General features: G+C 34.7%; 2 protein-coding genes across 3 annotated transcripts; one reads left to right on the top strand and one right to left on the bottom strand.

Annotated features, from left to right (window-relative positions):
* Positions 1-8,334: 8,334 nt before the first annotated feature.
* On the top strand, positions 8,335-10,238 carry LOC130804753 (protein RESPONSE TO ABA AND SALT 1-like). Its single transcript, XM_057669316.1, has 2 exons — positions 8,335-8,842; positions 9,557-10,238. The coding sequence occupies exons 1-2, from the start codon at positions 8,454-8,456 to the stop codon at positions 9,909-9,911; spliced, it is 744 nt and encodes a 247-aa protein (XP_057525299.1). The 5' UTR covers positions 8,335-8,453; the 3' UTR covers positions 9,912-10,238.
* Positions 10,239-10,376: 138 nt separating this feature from the next.
* Positions 10,377-17,913, bottom strand: LOC130804752 (acyl-coenzyme A oxidase 4, peroxisomal). Of its 2 annotated transcripts, none has more exons than XM_057669315.1 (14): positions 17,766-17,913; positions 17,101-17,205; positions 16,227-16,333; positions 15,872-15,949; positions 15,667-15,790; positions 15,427-15,500; positions 15,048-15,107; positions 14,833-14,942; positions 13,768-13,927; positions 12,236-12,312; positions 11,978-12,149; positions 11,560-11,652; positions 10,720-10,848; positions 10,377-10,618 (listed from the first exon to the last, which is right to left on the bottom strand). In XM_057669315.1, exons 1-13 carry the CDS (start codon positions 17,797-17,799, stop codon positions 10,726-10,728), a joined length of 1,317 nt encoding a protein of 438 aa, XP_057525298.1. In that variant the 5' UTR covers positions 17,800-17,913; the 3' UTR covers positions 10,377-10,618; positions 10,720-10,725. The 2 variants fall into 2 exon arrangements, with proteins under 2 accessions (XP_057525298.1, XP_057525297.1); XM_057669314.1 differs by having other exon boundaries at positions 10,725-10,848.

Genomic DNA, 17,913 nt, shown 5'->3' with positions numbered 1-17,913 from the left:
GGTTAGTGTTACGACTAGCAGGTACCTACGGTAATTGATTCAAATGTGAAACGGGGTGCTATCAGTAAAAAATATATAAAAGATAGTAGGGATTATCAGATGGACTATAGATAAGATTATTCTGGACAATTTTTTCTATATTATTTGTAATATTATATAAATATATAATACATATTATTTAATAAGCTAAGAAAATTTAGAGAAAAAAAAAAAGAGCAAGCACATGCGCTAATTAAAAGTATTAGGTGCATCCTGTGAGCCTACTTGGTGTATGTTGTAATAGGCTAATAGCTACACCATTTGGCAGCTAATTTGGTTCATCTTTGAAACAAATAGAATATACGTCATAACCAAAAATATTAAAATGGAGTAATTTTAATAAGTCTTTGAAACAGAGGTAGTATGGTCTTCTTGAAGGATGATTTAAGCTTTGGAGGCACATGCATGGTGATTGAAGATGAAGTACAGAGTCCCTCATCTTATAAGAACTTTAGAGGAGGCCACGTGCCTGAGTCAACTAACTGGTGATATAAAAAGGATGATGACTCTATTTTTTAGTGCAGGATGATAGCCATGCTTCAACATAAAACAAAATTTAGCAAGTTGTAAACTAATTTTTCCAAAAATATCTTATTTTAATGTCTATTTAATGAAACTTCACTTTTGATTTGATTATTATTATAATGTATATTTGTTGTAAATACATATTATTATTATAATGTATATTTATAACATACAATATCTTTATAAATATGGTTAAAAACATCTTGTTTAATAGAAGTATTAATGAAAACAAATATTGGTGATATTATTCTTGTTAAATGTTTATCTTTTTTATCCATAATATTTTTTGTTAAGTTTTGAGTTTTTTCTATCATATCGATTATATAAGATTTTTGGTATTTGTTCAGATCAAATAAAAAATATGGAACCAACACACAGAAACGGAAGAGCGAGACCATTAAAAAGTAAATTGTTATTTAGTATTTTTTTTATTTTCTTGAATTTACAATATATAACTCAAATATATAAGCGCTATGAAAATTATGAAGTAAACACAAAGAAACTGTTAAAAGAGTTTGTTGAGTGAAGTGAGTAACTTGGTTCGGGTGCAAGTAGAATTGATCCCAATTCCCACATGCATGCATCTGTTTGTGCACGAGCACAAGTTCTCAAACTGCAACTTCTTAGACTTCCCACATGCATGCATCTGTTATAAACGTCTAGGTAATTAGGTCCTACTCATTCTTTCTCATGCGGTGCAAATATCCACGTGTAACTATCTTTTATAACCTTTTCTTTCTTCACAAATTTATATTTAAGGACTAAGGTTTTACCATTACATAATTTTTAAAATTAAAATTAATTTATTAATTAAAAGGTTATACAACATCTTGCTTGAAATTTTCCAGAATAATGTAATTTTATAAAGTAATTTCCATTTTGCTTGAAATTGAAAACTAATTCCCACATTACCATCCACATAGGATAGCTTTGAGCAATTTTTTTTTTAATTTTTTTTTAATATAACCGCTACATGAGATAGCGGTTTTGTTTAGGGAGCTGAAGTAAATCGCCAGATGAAATGGCGGTTTGTTAGTTTTTAATCTTTTTTTAAAAAAAAAATTATGTTGAGTAAACCGCCACTTGAAGTGGCGGTTTTGTAGCAGTACAAAACAGAATGACGAGCCTGGTTCTTCATTCCATTATCCTCTTTGCTTTTTGCTTCTTGGTGCCGGTGTTTTAGCTTAAAAAAAAAAATTCTTCGCTCTCATTTACTTCAAATTTACAATTCCTTTCATTCAACTAAACTAATCAATTACATTCCCATCTTCTTCTTGTGTACTAGTTCATTTTCATCCTCATTTAAGGTATGAGTAAAACCCTAATTTTTTTTCAATATGCAAATTATTTTTTTGTTCATTATTGTTTTCAATTGAAGTTATAAATGCGTTGATTGTTTGTTACATTCTCTTGTTTTCATGATCTAAGCTTACATTTTACACATTTGTAGTTGAATTTTAGGATTTGGTTTGTATGCATATAAAGTGTTTGATGAAATGCTTCAATGAAAGTTTATTACTTTGTAGGGTTAGTTTAATGGGTTTTAGTATATATTCATGGTATTTTTAGCTTTTATATTTGAAATGAACCTTATAATAAGTGTTCTAATACCTTAGTATCACAAATTCTTGTATTCAAATTTACACTTCCCGTTATAGTGTATTGGGGTGAGGAAGTCATGATATTGGTTGCAAATTGGTAGCAAATTGGTGGGGAAATCACATGAAAGATCATTATCCTGTTGAAAAACATGTTGAATTGGTTGCAAATTTGGATAATGCGAGGGAAGTCATGATATTTATATGATTTTTATAACACTTATGTATGTAACAGCGATTATGGCGATGCCGGGCCCAGTTGATCCATCAGTGCTTACGCTTCAGGCGACACACAGGAGCGTAGCTGCGTGGGAGGGCTCCACTGCCCAATTGGTTACTAGTCAGCACTACCAGGCGAGTACATTACAGTGGGAGGTGGATGACAGGGTATTAGAGGTAGTCGAACTAGCTGGTTTCAGATACATTCATAGGTTGTTGGGCGGGGGCTTAGAGCTCGATTGAGCTCTTATCACTGCATTGGTGGAGAGGTGGAGGCCGGAGACTCATACCTTTCACCTCACAGTTGGCGAGGCAACGATCACGTTGCAAGATGTGGCAGTTATAATGGGACTGCCCATCGAAGGTCAAGCAGTGATAGGCCATGGAGAGGGAAATTGGTCAGCATTAGTTCATGAGCTACTAGGGGTTTGGCCTGAAAACCCCCAAGACCCCACACAGCCGAAGATCATCGTTGGATCGTCATTGAAGCTGACTTGGCTCTGAGAGCATTTTAGCGCGCTGGAGGATGACGCGGATGATGTGACGGTTGATAGACATGCGCGAGCTTACATCTTGTACCTGTTTGGATGCATCTTGTTTCCAGACAAGAGCGGTGACTCGGTACAGTTGATCTATCTCCCTCTACTGGGAGACTTGGAGCGCATAGATGAGTACAGTTGGGGAAGTGCTACCCTAGCGTATCTGTATCGTAACTTATGTTGAGCATCTGGTAAGGGTGCCAAGGACATTGGTGGCTGCTTGATGTTGTTACAGATATGGTCATGGGAGCACATTCATATAGGGAGGCCCATTATTCGGATGATTCGACCCGATGGGCAACATGATCAGGAAGACGACGCGGATGATTTTGAACCGGTGTTAGGGTCACAGCATCGGCGCGGGATGGATCCTTTAGCAGTAAGGTAGCAACACTCAACTCACTAATCAAATTCATAATTGCACTTTTTTACGATACATCAAAATGTTAAACAATGTTCATTTGTTTGCAGCTGGCTTCGCGTATATCTTTTGAGATCCCACTCCCCACATACTCTCGTCTACTACAGAGACGCACTTGATCGACAACGAGACGAGCAGGTTATTAACATTTACTATTTGTATTAGTTATTAATAAATTGTATATATTACTGAGCATATTGATTTCTATTACAGATGACATGGCAGCCTTACACAGCGGCTAAGATGGACGCTCTACCGCACATATGTACATCGGGCCACGAGATTTGGAGATCGCGTTGTCCACTTATTTGCTTTGACATTGTCGAGATACATCTTCCAGATCGTGGCATGCGTCAATTCGGTTTGGAGCAGGTTATTCCGAATGCCTGTGACACCCAACCTCAACTACATGCGATCGATCGATGGACTGGGGATAAGAACTACGTCCTACGACATAGATCGCACGTAGATGCGTGGAATGACCGAGCATCTCGTTTGGTTCGAGGAGATAACTTCACAGGTCATAGCACTGGCATGTACATGAGTTGGTACAGGCGTATCTCCATATTACGCCTAACGAACACCACATTTGCGCAGCCAGGATCACATTACCATCCGACATCTACGTTACTGGTACGTCTTTTTTCAACACTCATAACATATAGTAATACTTTAATGTCAGTCTTTTAACAACATAATGATAACATACAGGCTGAGCGCATCCGATCGGTGCTCATACAGTGCAATGACACGATTCAAGGGGCCGCTACATCGCCAGTTGATGTGGGGTATCGGCTATGTTCTCAGACCCTAGGCTCCATCACCGCGTCATTGACCGATGCATTGAGTCAGGCGGGGTATGAGTACCTCATACCGACTCCACCCGTCATTGGCGAGGTAGATGACACATTCCACACTCCTTCTCCAAGGAGTTCAGCCCATAGAGGTAGCTCTTCCGGAGGATCCAGTTCTCGGTCCACACGAGGTCGCCAGCGTTCATCTACTCGAGGTCGGTCTTCCAGATCGCCATCGTCATCTGGTACTATATCGCCATTCGTTCCTCCAACTTCCATCACCACTCCTCCTCCACATCCATTGCCTCCGCAAATCCGCAAAGGATCATCACATATCAGCGTGCTAGTCAACGACGAGCTCCTGCTCTTAATGTCATTGCGGAGGTTGACGAGTTCACACCATCATCATCCACCGGTGCGCAAAACAAAAGGGGCCGGGGGTTGTAGTTTAACAAACTTTGTATATTCTTATATGACTTGAACTTCTTGTATGACTTTCCATAATTGTAATATATCTTTGCATTATTTTCATAATTAATTTTTTCAAATCAAGCCGGTTCATAATTGATTATTATGGAATAGATGGTATTGAACTAGTTTAATGCATGTTGCGTTGACTATTTTAAAATGAAAGAAAAAAAAAATCCAGGCCACAAGCAAACCGCCACATGAAGTGGCGGTTTACCAGGGACCAAACCGCCACTTGAGATGGCGGTTTGCCTTGACCAAACCGCCACTTCATGTGGCGGTTTGGTGCTTAAGGCAAACCGCCATCTCAAGTGGCGGTTTTGTCTGAAAAAAAAAAAAAAAAAAAAAAATTTCACGTGGACGGTATTGTGGGAAATACTTTCCCACATAATGCAAAGTGTGAATTTTTTTTAGCCATAATATGGGAAAAGATTCACATTAGAATTAACAACACGCAAACATATAGTCATTAAAATTGAAATTAAATAAGGAAAAATTATTTTGAATAATACAAGCTTTTGCTTATTTTCCTACAATAATATCAACTTTTATTAATCATGAATTATACCAATTTAAGAGGGTGTTTTTCTAGAATATACCTAACATGTTAAAAATCAAAATATAGGAAATTATATGACAAAAAAATTTAGTAAGTTAGTTAATAAACTAAAGTTTGTATTATTCTAGGAAAAGACCCTCAAAGTTGATATTATTCATGGTTAATCAAAAATTCGTATTAATGCAGGAAAATTAATAAAAAATTGTATTAGTTACGTAATTTTCCATTAAATAATTATCTAAATAAATAAAACTACGATCCTTGTAGATGATAAATCATAAATGATGTATTCGTATGTCATATTTCATATTATTTGATATAAGTTTCATTGAAGAGGTCGTTCGATTAGATGTAGTTTTCATATTGAATTGAATCTAACAAACTTTGTTGCTGATGCGAGATTGACATCTTCCTTAACGTTCAAAGCAAAAATCTTCATCAACAAATTAACTTTTACCTTAAATTATAATTAGGACCCTAAATTTCTCACATGAAGAGATATTTAAGTTTAATAAATGGAATAAGTACAATAACTTTTCAATACAAACAATCTCAAATTGGCCTAAATTTTCAAATTAAATAATCAAAACATTTACGAAACCTAATAATTCATTCATAAAATTATTCTAGGACATCTACAACAAATTGTAACAATCGATCAAATACATAACAAATTTAATTAAAAAAATTTATATAGAAAAAGTCACGATCATTATAAAAGAGATTTAATACCGAAGCATTCCCTCTATCACATCATTGTTTGATACAACCCTCTCAGTTGGGGTCTTTAAATCTGGTGCGGCTTTGAAGTAGAGATAAGTTTGATAATATTGATTGTATTAGCCGAACTGACACCTATGATGACGTCATATACTTTTTTAATATCGAATTGATAACAAGACTCCAAACTTTCACCATGAGAGACTTTAAAACCAAATATATGGGTAGATCAAATCCAAAAATGGATAGAATAACTATATAATATAAAGAGAATACACTTTATTTGCAACAAAAAAAAAAGCAAAAATAAAGAGATTGAGACTTATCATCAAGCTGATGGTTGATAGTAGCCCCAAGCCCCCAAAGTAAACAATGGAGAGTAAGGTTTTTTTTGAGAAATAACGGAAAAGAGGAGAGAGAAGAAACTCCAATTACTTTTTACTTTCCTACTTAAAACACTTAATTTTAGTTGTTTAATATTTAACACGTCATTTAAAATGTAAAAATTGATATTTTGTATATTTAAACATTCACTTTTGTTGTTTAAAGGTGTACTTTGAATGTAAAAAAATTGTGTCTACTTAGTTATTTAGCATTCACTTTAAAATCCCAAGTAACTATTTTAACTATAAAAGTGAGAATCTAACAACAAAACTTGACATTGTGGAGTTTATATAATAATGAGAATTTGCACAAAATTAAAAATTATACAGATCATTTAAATTGTGTAGATGATATTAAAGAGGAGAGTTGAAATGTGTGAGCGTGAATAGAAGAAAGTGATAGAATTTATTATAGATAAAGGAAAGGTGAGACTTTAAAAGCTTACAAGGTAAAAGGGAGATTTTTAGTACATTTTTCAATTTTATAAAAAAAAATAATAAATGTAATTAGAAACAATGAAAGAGAAAGATACATAGAGATTAAACTACTACATACTAACCCAAAAAGCTCCCCTACAAAATGGTAGAATAGAGCTAATTACAAAAAGAGAAAAGGTGGATATTTAAGTTTATGGTAAAATTGGATAAAGGAACTGCTCATTATAATCCTTAATTAATTTCAAATTAAGGGTTTGTATGGATTGGGGTGAATGGGTTAAGATTAAGGCGTCAAAGAATATTTCTCTTAAAATAAGCATAATTAATCACAAAATAGATGAGAAATGAAAAATAAAAAAAATAGGGATATGCAGAGCTGTCTTGAGCAAGTTGAATCAGATAAATCGATTGGTTCACACTCTGAAATTTTAAATCACTAAACAAATACTAAAATCCTCACTCTATAGGATTAGTGTATATTGACCGATTATTCCATGATGGACCGACCGTCTCTATCCATGAAAATGATGTTGCAAGAGAGGTATGCTAGAGTGGCCTAAGATAGCTAGCCCGAGTGGTTTAGGCCAAGATGGACTAATCATATTGTTTCACAACTGTCTGTTCGTTATAACATTTAAAATTTTATATCTCATTCATTACAAGTCAGATTTCGACGTGTGAGTAGTTGATGCAAAGCTAAAGAATCCAATTTTATACTCCATTCCTAAAATCCAAATTTCCTTACCTTAACATAAACAATAAACATGGATGCACTTGTAGTGAATTGGAACAATACCAATTATACCAATACAAATACAAATACAAATATGAATACCTAACCCATAAACCAGTATGTATCATACCTTCATCATCATTCATCGTGTCGATTCTCAAATACATAGAGGAAATATTTGTCCAATTCAAAACAAGTTATTATCCACTTCTATTTTCCCTTTTATTTTCTTTTATTTTTATAATTTTCTAATTTGTTGTTCGGCAACATGCAACTAAATTTCGTACATGATTGTCACCCGTCACCCCCAAAAATATCCAAATATAATATAACAATATGGAAAAAAAAGACACCTCCTAATTTTTCACTCACAATTAATACTTTGTTTATTTATATTAATTATTTTACACTTATTAATCCAAAAATTCATTGAAAAGAGTAATAAGATAATAGTAAATAAATAAATTTGTAAATTAAATTTTTTATGGGCCAAATTAGCCCACGTTACTTCCAAAAGTGCTTTATTATATTCCAATTAGCCAAAGTCAACAAAAGTCAACAAAATTACCCTAAATATCGAAAATACCTTAAATTTTACACGAGTTTAAATAATAGGCAAATCTAAAATTGTCACCTCATCCGTAAAACTTCGATACCACCACACTATTTCTCTCATTATCCCAACCATTATTTCTTATTAGATCAATCATACTATTTCTCTCATTATCCCAATCATTATTTCCTATTCAAATCAACCATACCACGTATTTCTCATATATTATTTAGCTCCCCTTTATAAATTAAACTTTATATCCGAAAAACATAAAAATTATTACTAAATTAATAAAGAAAAATAACAAAATGTATACTTGTATGAGACTCAAAATTAAGTGAAACATTATAAAAACCATTGAACATGTTCAATTAAAGACATGTTACACTATATACTCCAAATATTCTCTCCTAGTTCAATTATCAAACAAGAATCATTCAATAAAATTAATTTCTCTCTAAAACATGCCCAGTGGATCACCAAACAGTAGCAATAGCTTAATATCTTCTTACTCATTTGAAGAATTCTACCACGGTTGGTGCCACCGCCAAGCACAACTATCAGCCGAGATCAATGCCGCCGTACACGGAAAGTCCGGCGATGAAGGGCCGGTGATTGAAGAGCGAGCGGCACGTCTTCTTATAGCCCGTGTTCTGGGCCACTTTGAAGAGTATTATGAGCATAAGTCTCGTGCAGCTAATCTTAATGGTTTTGCTCTATTTTCCCCTACCTGGTGTTCTTCTCTTGAATGCTCTTTCCTTTGGATCGCCGGGTTTCAGCCCACCGTTCTTTTGCAGGTTGTTTCCGACTCTGTTCGGGATTTGTCCCCTGACCAAACTCTTGCCCTTGAAAGGTACCTATTCTTTCCCTCACTTTCACACCTTTAATTCATGATATTTAGAGTCGTCTCTTTCACTAAAAAAACACGAGATCGCTACGGGTCCATTCCGTAGCCATCACCCATATGGTGACGGAAGGGGACCCGTAGCCATATTTCGTGTCGCCACATACAAATTTCGTAGCCATTCCGTCGCTATTTATGTCAATTAGATTTTGATTCCATCGCCATATCCCTAACCTCCTTTTACATTCTAATATTATTATTTATTATTGATATTGTAATATTATTAATTAATTTATTATTAGTATTTTAATATTAATTAATAAGAAAAAAAAGTTTATAATTAGATTTTAGGTTTTATTTTAATTAAAATAACAATAAATATATAAAAACACATAAAACTAAAATAACAAATGAAATATATACGACAGAAAATGAAAAAACGAAGATAGTGTATAGTTAACATTAGGTCGATTGGGTCGATTTTCGGATCAAATGTTTTGAATTGGTTCAAAATTGAGTCTTGTATCCACATTAGTTTTAACATATGAAAATGTGTGTTGCATCAAGACTCCGAAGGCCCTTGATGTAAAAGAGCGTGATAGTGTATAAATATATCTTTGAGCTTAAAAGCTCAGTTTAAACTTTTGGTAGAATTGATTTACAAAATGAAGAATATGCTTAAAAAGTGTAGCATATAGACATTCATCAAAGTTATTTAACCAGGTTGAAACGAGAGACGAGAATAAATGAAAAGGTGGTCGAGGATGAATTAGCGAGGATTCAAGAAACCGTAGCAGCTCCACCACTAATGGATGTCATAAGGAAAGCTGCATGGCCAGCAGAAATGAAAACCTCAAACACCGAAAGCGAACCAATGGAGCAATTAAGTAGGGCACTTGAAACGGTGATAGCCAATGCCGACTCCTTAAGGGTGACAACGGGTGCAAAAGTAGCTGAAATTCTTACTCCATACCAATGTTTAAGGTTTCTTGTACCAGCCATCAGGCTCCTACAAAGTCTCAGGATATCTGGGAGGGAAAGAGATGTTCTTGCTGGCACTGGCAGTGACACTACATAAACTACAGCTTGATATATGCCGTTTTTCGACTTTGGCTCATCGATCGATCAATGAAGTTTTCCATATATAGCCAGGTTTTACTGATCATATGATAAAATAGATAGGAAAAAATACGAAGCAAGTTATGTATGTTGTAATGATTATAGCTGAGATGAAATATTGAACATGTGAAGAATTTCCATGATCTTATAGAACTATATGACTATGGAAATCCAACTAGTGATTCAAAACGATTTTTAGAACCGTTTTGAATCGCTAGATTTCCGTGACGAATTTGGCATTTCGGTTACAATTATCGTAACTATAGATAGTATCGAGCTTGTGAAAGTCGTAGGGCATCTAGAATAGATGTATTAATGGCTCCCTTTGATAGCTAGCTAAATCAAGTCAGTGGCTTTGTACGATCAGACACTGGATCTGGCTGTGCAACAGGCCGATGCATGTTGGGGTCTACGAGTCGGGGTCTAAAGACCAACCAGATATTTCAATCGAACTAAACCTTCGTATCTTAGATGTACAAGAACTTTCATGCTATTATTACAAGCGTGCTCGGTTTCTTGTAGAATACTACCATAAGTTTAAGCATACAACACGTACTAAGGCGTCTCTTCATCGGAGCAACTAGAAGAGCAGTACAATTTTTCGAGTTCAGCGAATAAATACTTCCTAGATCAGAATTCCGCTTTATTGATTCGAACCTTGTATACCTGAAATAAGCACACCATGTTTAGATAAATACCGATCATCTAAACATGTACACACGCAAAACATAATGCAGCAGGCAAATCAGAGAAGAAAAGAAAAATACTTAACACTACAGGCGGCTCCTTGCAGGAGCTTTGATGCTGGCGATACCCGTGACTTCTCTTGCTGTCACCAATGTGTTGATATCATATGTTCCTTCATAGGTGTAGATGGGCTCAAGGTCACAGAACGCCTGTAAATTGAACTATGATGAGCTAAAGGAAAAGAAAGGAGAGGGGTCGGATAAACGAGAGGGCTGAATGAAACACAAGACGATAACAACAAATCAATTGAGCACTAGTGCGTTAATCGCCTTTAATTTCAAAGTCAACCAACATAGATAATAATGAACTCGTTCAGTAAGATAATAAAAATAATGATGATGATGACGACGACGACAATAATGCGTTTCAATGAAAAAAAATTAAATACTCTTTTCATTCCGTGAGTTTTGCTATATTTTCCTTTTTAGTCTGTTCTATGAGTTTGCTACAATGCTATTTTTGGCCATGCCACTCTTTCTTTAATATTCATGCACACGAGTAACTTATTTTCATCCCATTCACACGCTTTTCCCATTTCCTAATAATAAATTACACCTTTTAACTCCCTTTCCTTACTTTCCTTGGTTTGTTGTACTTGTAGCAAAAGTCATGGGACATACGGAGTAAGATAGTGACACATGCAATTTTGAAAAAAGACGATCTGAACGGTGTTTTTATTTAGTTATATTTATAGATAGATAAATCTCAAATTTAAAATATATATCGGATAATGCATCAAATTAAAGATCATATAAGGATACTATCATAAAAAATGATCAAGGTATGTCAAAAGTGTATCAGCGAAGTGTTGATGAATGTTAGACAAAAAATGAGATAGAAAGTAGGGCAAAGCATAAGACCTTCGCGACAAGGAACTCGGCAAGGATTCCATTGCCTCCGAGTAATTCTCGACCAAGAGCAACTGTCTCTCTTGCCTTGCTGGTTATCCATGACTGATTAACAAACAAATTCAAAATTTTATCATCATAAGCGATGCCAAAGACAAATTTCATAATGTTATATTTGAAAATGACGGTTTCATTTGAAAATATAGATTTGACTTAAACTTAGTATTTGGCAAATAAAAAAATTTAAATTTGAATTCGAGTCAAATCCACCATTGTTATAAAAGTGGTTAATAATGACGATTTGAAAATGACTTTCCAAACTTTGTCATTCTCAAATCCCCTTATTAATGATTTCATAATTAAAATTTATAATTTGAAATGAAATACTTGTTCCCAAACGCATCCTAATTAGTTTGTCAACAGACTTCACCTTTCCCAAGCTTGCCTGACCAGGAGTCATTTTCCCACTTTCGTACAATTTACAAAGACGCCAACCAATAAGGAACATTGCCTGAACATTGCCGAGCATCTGTACGAGTTTCTGCTGGTTAATTTGGAAGGCAGCCAAAGGTGCACCAAATTGTTTCCTCTCTTTCAAGTACCTTACCAAACAAAATTCCAGGTCACGTCATGCTATATGTTATGGAACAACAGATTCACAATAAAACACTGTAACTCATCATAGTACCTATGACACATATCGTAAGCACCCATGGAAATTCCAATAGGTTGCCACGCTACCATGACACGCGAAACTGCAAGTACCTGTTCTTAGAGAGTGTTAATAATCAAAGTAATGCACAACGAACAATACAAACATTTGAAGAACATCAATGTTTTTTCAAGTAAGATATATGCTAAATCCATATATTATGAGAAAGAACTATATCAATTCATGTTCCTTCCAAAGCCTCACACTTTCTCTCCTTTTTAACCTTGTTGTTCATTGTTCAGTCCATTAACGACCCGTTGGATAATCGGTACTAAATGGTGTGAATGGTATTGGAAAGTTAATGTAATTTTGGTAGAAATATCGCTTATTCTACTTCAACAATCTCATTTTCTTCACAAAATTTATTCTAATGCATTGCCATTGAAACATGTGGTATTAGATGGTAATGGAAAATTGTGAACAAAAAAACTTTTTTATGATCAAACTTTCATTACCATGGGAATGACATGATATATATCATTAAAATTTACACTGTAAATCATTTCCATTACCACCCATTAACCAAACGGGCGGTAAAAGGATTACATAAGGCAGCTGATGCAAGGAGTTCTATCACAAATAGTTCCATCACTAGTAAACTGTTGAATACGACATTAATACAATCCACTTCATGGATATATGTTGGCTGTAATAGGAACGCTTCCATAATAAACTCAATATGCCTTCCTCTATTCGATTCTCCCCACTAACATCAATACCAATAAATTTCCAAAACCTTCATTTTTAAAGCGAAGCTTGTTTACTCTCCATCCTCACTCTCCTCGCCATCTAGTCGAAACAGAGAAAATTATCAAAGATGTACCCTAGATCTGAATAAGAACAAAACTACTACTAGTGCTTAGAGCTGGCAATTTTTAACCTGACACAAACCCAAAAAGAAGAAGCTGAGAGAACCCTAAAACTTACCCAACATAAATTATATTGACAGTTGACTTGAATTTGTCCCAATTTTACACAGTAATACAGTTTGTAGTTATATCCTATGCAATTATATTGCCATATTTCAGCACAACACAAAAGTTGACCTCAAATCAAAGATGAACATGACATGATAAATCGTAATTAGAACTAATTTGTACTGTTGGGAAAGGCATGTAAAAGGAAGGATTGATCAGAGACGTGAAAGAAACCAAGTGAGCCAACACAAGCTGCAAAGGAAAAACTTGACATATGTGGGGTATGTGCCTCAGAATTGGTTTATAGAGAAGGCAAGAGGAGTTAGTTTGAAGAAAGGAATCTTAACATATTAGTATGGACTAGTGTAACATGATTCGTTAGTTAATTCGCTTTTTGAATTCGGAATTCGCTAAATTTGTCCAAGAATAACCCAAAACCGACTATAATTCGCTTTTTTCGATTCGCGATTTGCAAGGAGATTAGCGAATCATATGACACTAGTATGGACGTCGGAAAACATAATTAAAAACAAATGAAAAGAAAATACATGAACTCATGGATTTGAATTTGATACATATACTTTTGATTACCTTATTTGTATCTTGGAAAGAATTGACACCAGGTAGTCTGTCTTCATCAGGGACAAAAACCTTCTTTAGGATGATATCTCCATTCTGAACAATCCGCAATCCTATCTTGTTCTGTATTTTAGTAGCAGTGAGCCCAGGTGCATCTTTTTTAACAATATATCTGAAGAGAATAAGACAGTTGATCAGCCAAAAAGATGTATAACAAACATCATGCACTAAACATGAAAGAAAAAAATTCATATAATATCCTTTACGAGACGTCTTACTAAAATACAGCAAGGAAGCTCTAACTTTGGATAAGCAAGAGAGTCAAAATTACATGTTCCTTTTACATCCAACCTAGAATAGTAGGAATACATTCGGAATGAGCCGCTATTTTTATAATACATCTTCCCTCCCTTTGGATGCACCATTTTTCTGTCTCTCGGTTATATTCAATTAGAAATACGCTTCCACCAAATTTGCTTTATTATTAACATAGCCAATTAATAGACCAATGACAACCAATCTCATGATAAGTGTTCATACATATGTTACTCAGACTCTACATTTTTACCTTAATATCCGTATTGGATACTCGACACTCGGACATTGCTAGGACATTTAAAAGTCTTGGACACTTCATTTTCGACCAACTTAAGGTTTTTTTCTAAAAATTAGCCAAGTCTGACACTTGAAGTGTTGGACACCTGTTTTCGTGCTGGATACAATATCCACAGTCCTAGTAACATAGGCACAAACAAATTTGGGATTCAAGAATTACTTCAATATGGTATATTCAAGCGGATCACCGATTATACATTTCTTAGGTACTTAGAAATTAGGATACAACATAGCATTTAATTTTGCATCTCCAAGAGTCATGACAGACTACCAGTCCACTAACGCAAGACGTATAAACAAAGTCCAATAAAATTTTCATATTAGTTTACATGCACATATTAAGCAGAAACTCTATCAATCTTTTAGCTCTTCTACGTAAACTGGCAAGGGTTTCTTTCCACGGATGTGATCAAAATGCTAAAAATTTACTCATTGATTTAATATTACAAGAATTTAACACACCCATTTATCTGATTTGTTGCAGGGTTCCTTGCAAAAATGATGAGCAAGTCTGCAAATGTACTATTACCAATCCAGCGTTTTTGACCATCCAAAATCCAGCCCCCAGCAACCTAAATGAGGCCAAGTCAAATAGTTCATTCAGAAAAATAATGGAAACTACATACAAATAGGAGATAGATAGATAGAGAGAGAGAGAGTAGAGAGGGAGATCAAACCTTTGTAGCAGTTGTTTGTAGCCCACTTGCATCACTTCCATTGTCAGGCTCAGTCAATGCCTATCCCAAATGAAGAGAACAATGAAGATTATACACAAACCTTCCACGACCCACGGAATAAAAACAAGGTCGCATCGCATCGCGTCAGACGCGTTGTAAAGGTTTTCAAAAACATTGAACCGTTATTTCCTGTGTTGTAAAGGTCTATAAAAAACATGTTTTAGGCCGTATCAAGGGATATTTTACGGTTTTGACCGATATTTAGGAGTAACGATAACCGCATCACTCCCATTACCGCATACTGCATACCGCATACCGCATTTGTACTTTATGCCACAACCCAACCAAAGAAATTAGTAGTTGAAGAAGAAAATATTACCCAACATGCTACAGTTTTTAATTGTGCTAAAGAAGGCAAATATTTCTGCTTTTGATCTTCTGATCCACACAATGCTGTATCAACAGAAAACCACAATTGCCCAAAATTATAATTTATCATCAAATTTTGCTATCCAATAAACGTCAATTAAGAGGCTTGATATAAGGTATGAACTAAATTCAAAGTTTAACAAACGTACAAGCAAACAAAAACAAACTTTAAGAAAGTTCAGGAGGTCACCAATCGTTAGCATTGCCAGAGAAGAATGCACCAGTATAAACGTAGAACAACTGGCATCAACTCTAGCAACTTCCGCTGTAGCAATAGCACTTCCGATAATGGATAGGCCTGGACAACCATAACCCTGATGACTGGAACACATAAATATCTATCCCATGCAAATTGGCCAAAACATAAAAAAGTAAAGCACAATAGATCTAATCACCTTAATTGTCCCACCGGAGATGTGCAAGGCCCCCAACTTTGGAATAATCTGGAATGGAAATTCTGCCTTTTCCCAGTACTGCACTTGAGAAAAATGTGTTACTATATCCAAACAATAATGAAACCAGCGTAACATAATTCGCTTTTCAATTTTGCGATTTGCTCAAAACAACACTAAAATAGCCCAAAACCAATCATAATTTGTTTTTTGATTCGCCATTCGCAAGGAGATTAGTGAATCACGTGACAATGAGTAAAACCATCAAGAAAATACAAAGAGAGAATAACCCATAGCAAAACAACCCAAATAAGGATATGACAGAAGAATCCGAGTAACAAGGATGTATGCAAACCACCTCTGCCATGATAGGCGCAACTTCTTTTTCCATGCACTCTCTAACTTTTGCGCGAATAGCCCTCTCCTCATCATTCAACAACTCATCAAACTGATAGTAGTCAGATACTACAATGCAAAGTGAAACTACATGAGTAATTCTTTTGGTTAAACACCAAAGATAAACTTCCTGAAGTAAAAGATTTTAAATAATAGAGCTTGATAACTAAAAATGGTGATAATCGAGGCAAAGCTTCATATAGTTGATAAAGATACTAAAATTAAGTTCCACACACAACAACACTACATATCATTACCCCAATGCCACTAAAGAGCTCCCACCTAGTTGGGATTGGGTCGGACGTACGCTACCTAACTGTTGTATGTTGTAATAATAGAGAAATTGTAGTGTTTTAGACCCTTGATTGCAAACATCATCCACAATTTCACATAGGTATGAAGCACACATATTTGAACGTTATTTTACTAAAACCCATAATAATTTGAAACCAAAGAACTGAAAATGTTCCGCTCCATTGAGAATCGACATCAAATTACAAGATTTCCCCGCCTCTCAAATTGGTGTGTTCGCTCTTGTTTTATTTATTCACCTTTATTCTTCAAAATTATGTTCTATTCTATTGTTCTTTCTTGCTTCACAATTGTTCTTGCTTTGGTATTTTGCACAATTATTGTATGTGGGAAACTCGCTCTAGGTAGCTTGCCCTCTTAGACCTAACAAGTGTAATACAAAGTCATTTCCAAATGCATTTTATGTTCACACATAAGCATCCAACACATTTTCTTTAACAAAAACAACAATTATTTGGAACTCGATCCAGAAACTACAACACACTCTATCCGAATTCGAACAAAAACTTGAATGGGAATATCACCACAAGGAGGAAACACAGATGCAGGTTTAGCCTGTGGAAATGCAACGGATACATCAAGCGGTGGAAGATTGAAATATGAACTCCTGGGTTCCTTCTGTAGGTGATCTGCTCAACAAACAGCACAAAATTCAATCAACAAATCTCAAGATCACACAAATCAGTCCATTAAGTTTAACCCAAATTAGTTAAATAAGGCAGCCAATAAAGATAATATGCAAAATTCAATCTACAAATTCACATAAATCTCCAACAATGACCTAGGAAATTAATCATCTAAACATCAAAGGATTGCCAAACATGACAGGAACAAATTGATTGATCAGCTCAGAATTTGTTTTAAATAACATGAATGATCTATCATAAAAATCAAATACAAAAACCCATATCATTCATGAATCGAAGATATGTATGAAGTTTCAATTTTCCCTGAATTTGATGAATTAAACGCTTCTATTTCGCAATCCAAACATGAAACGATTCATACTAGTACAAAATAAGAAAAGGGTAAGTTTTTCTTACATCAAAATAAAAAATCATTCAGCTAAAAACTGCATTAACAATGAAAAAAATGCATAATCATGTAATTAAAATAGACCCATGCAACAAAATCATATGAAATACAATTACATCAACAAAAATAGGGTGGGAAAAAAGAAAAAACACACCTTTAGTTGTAGGAGAAGAAGATTGGATAGTCATTTAGTGATTTGGGTGATTGAAAAAAAAAAATGTGAGATAATAGAGAGTTGTAATGGCACGAACTTCTAAGAGAAGAAAATATAGAACAGTTCGTAATAATTATCCAAATTTGAA

Source organism: Amaranthus tricolor, chromosome 17 (assembly GCF_026212465.1).
Source record: "Amaranthus tricolor cultivar Red isolate AtriRed21 chromosome 17, ASM2621246v1, whole genome shotgun sequence".
In the NCBI taxonomy this organism is placed as follows: domain Eukaryota; kingdom Viridiplantae; phylum Streptophyta; class Magnoliopsida; order Caryophyllales; family Amaranthaceae; genus Amaranthus; species Amaranthus tricolor.
Note: the sequence above shows the minus strand (reverse complement) of the source record. Positions and strands in the feature narration are given on the sequence as shown.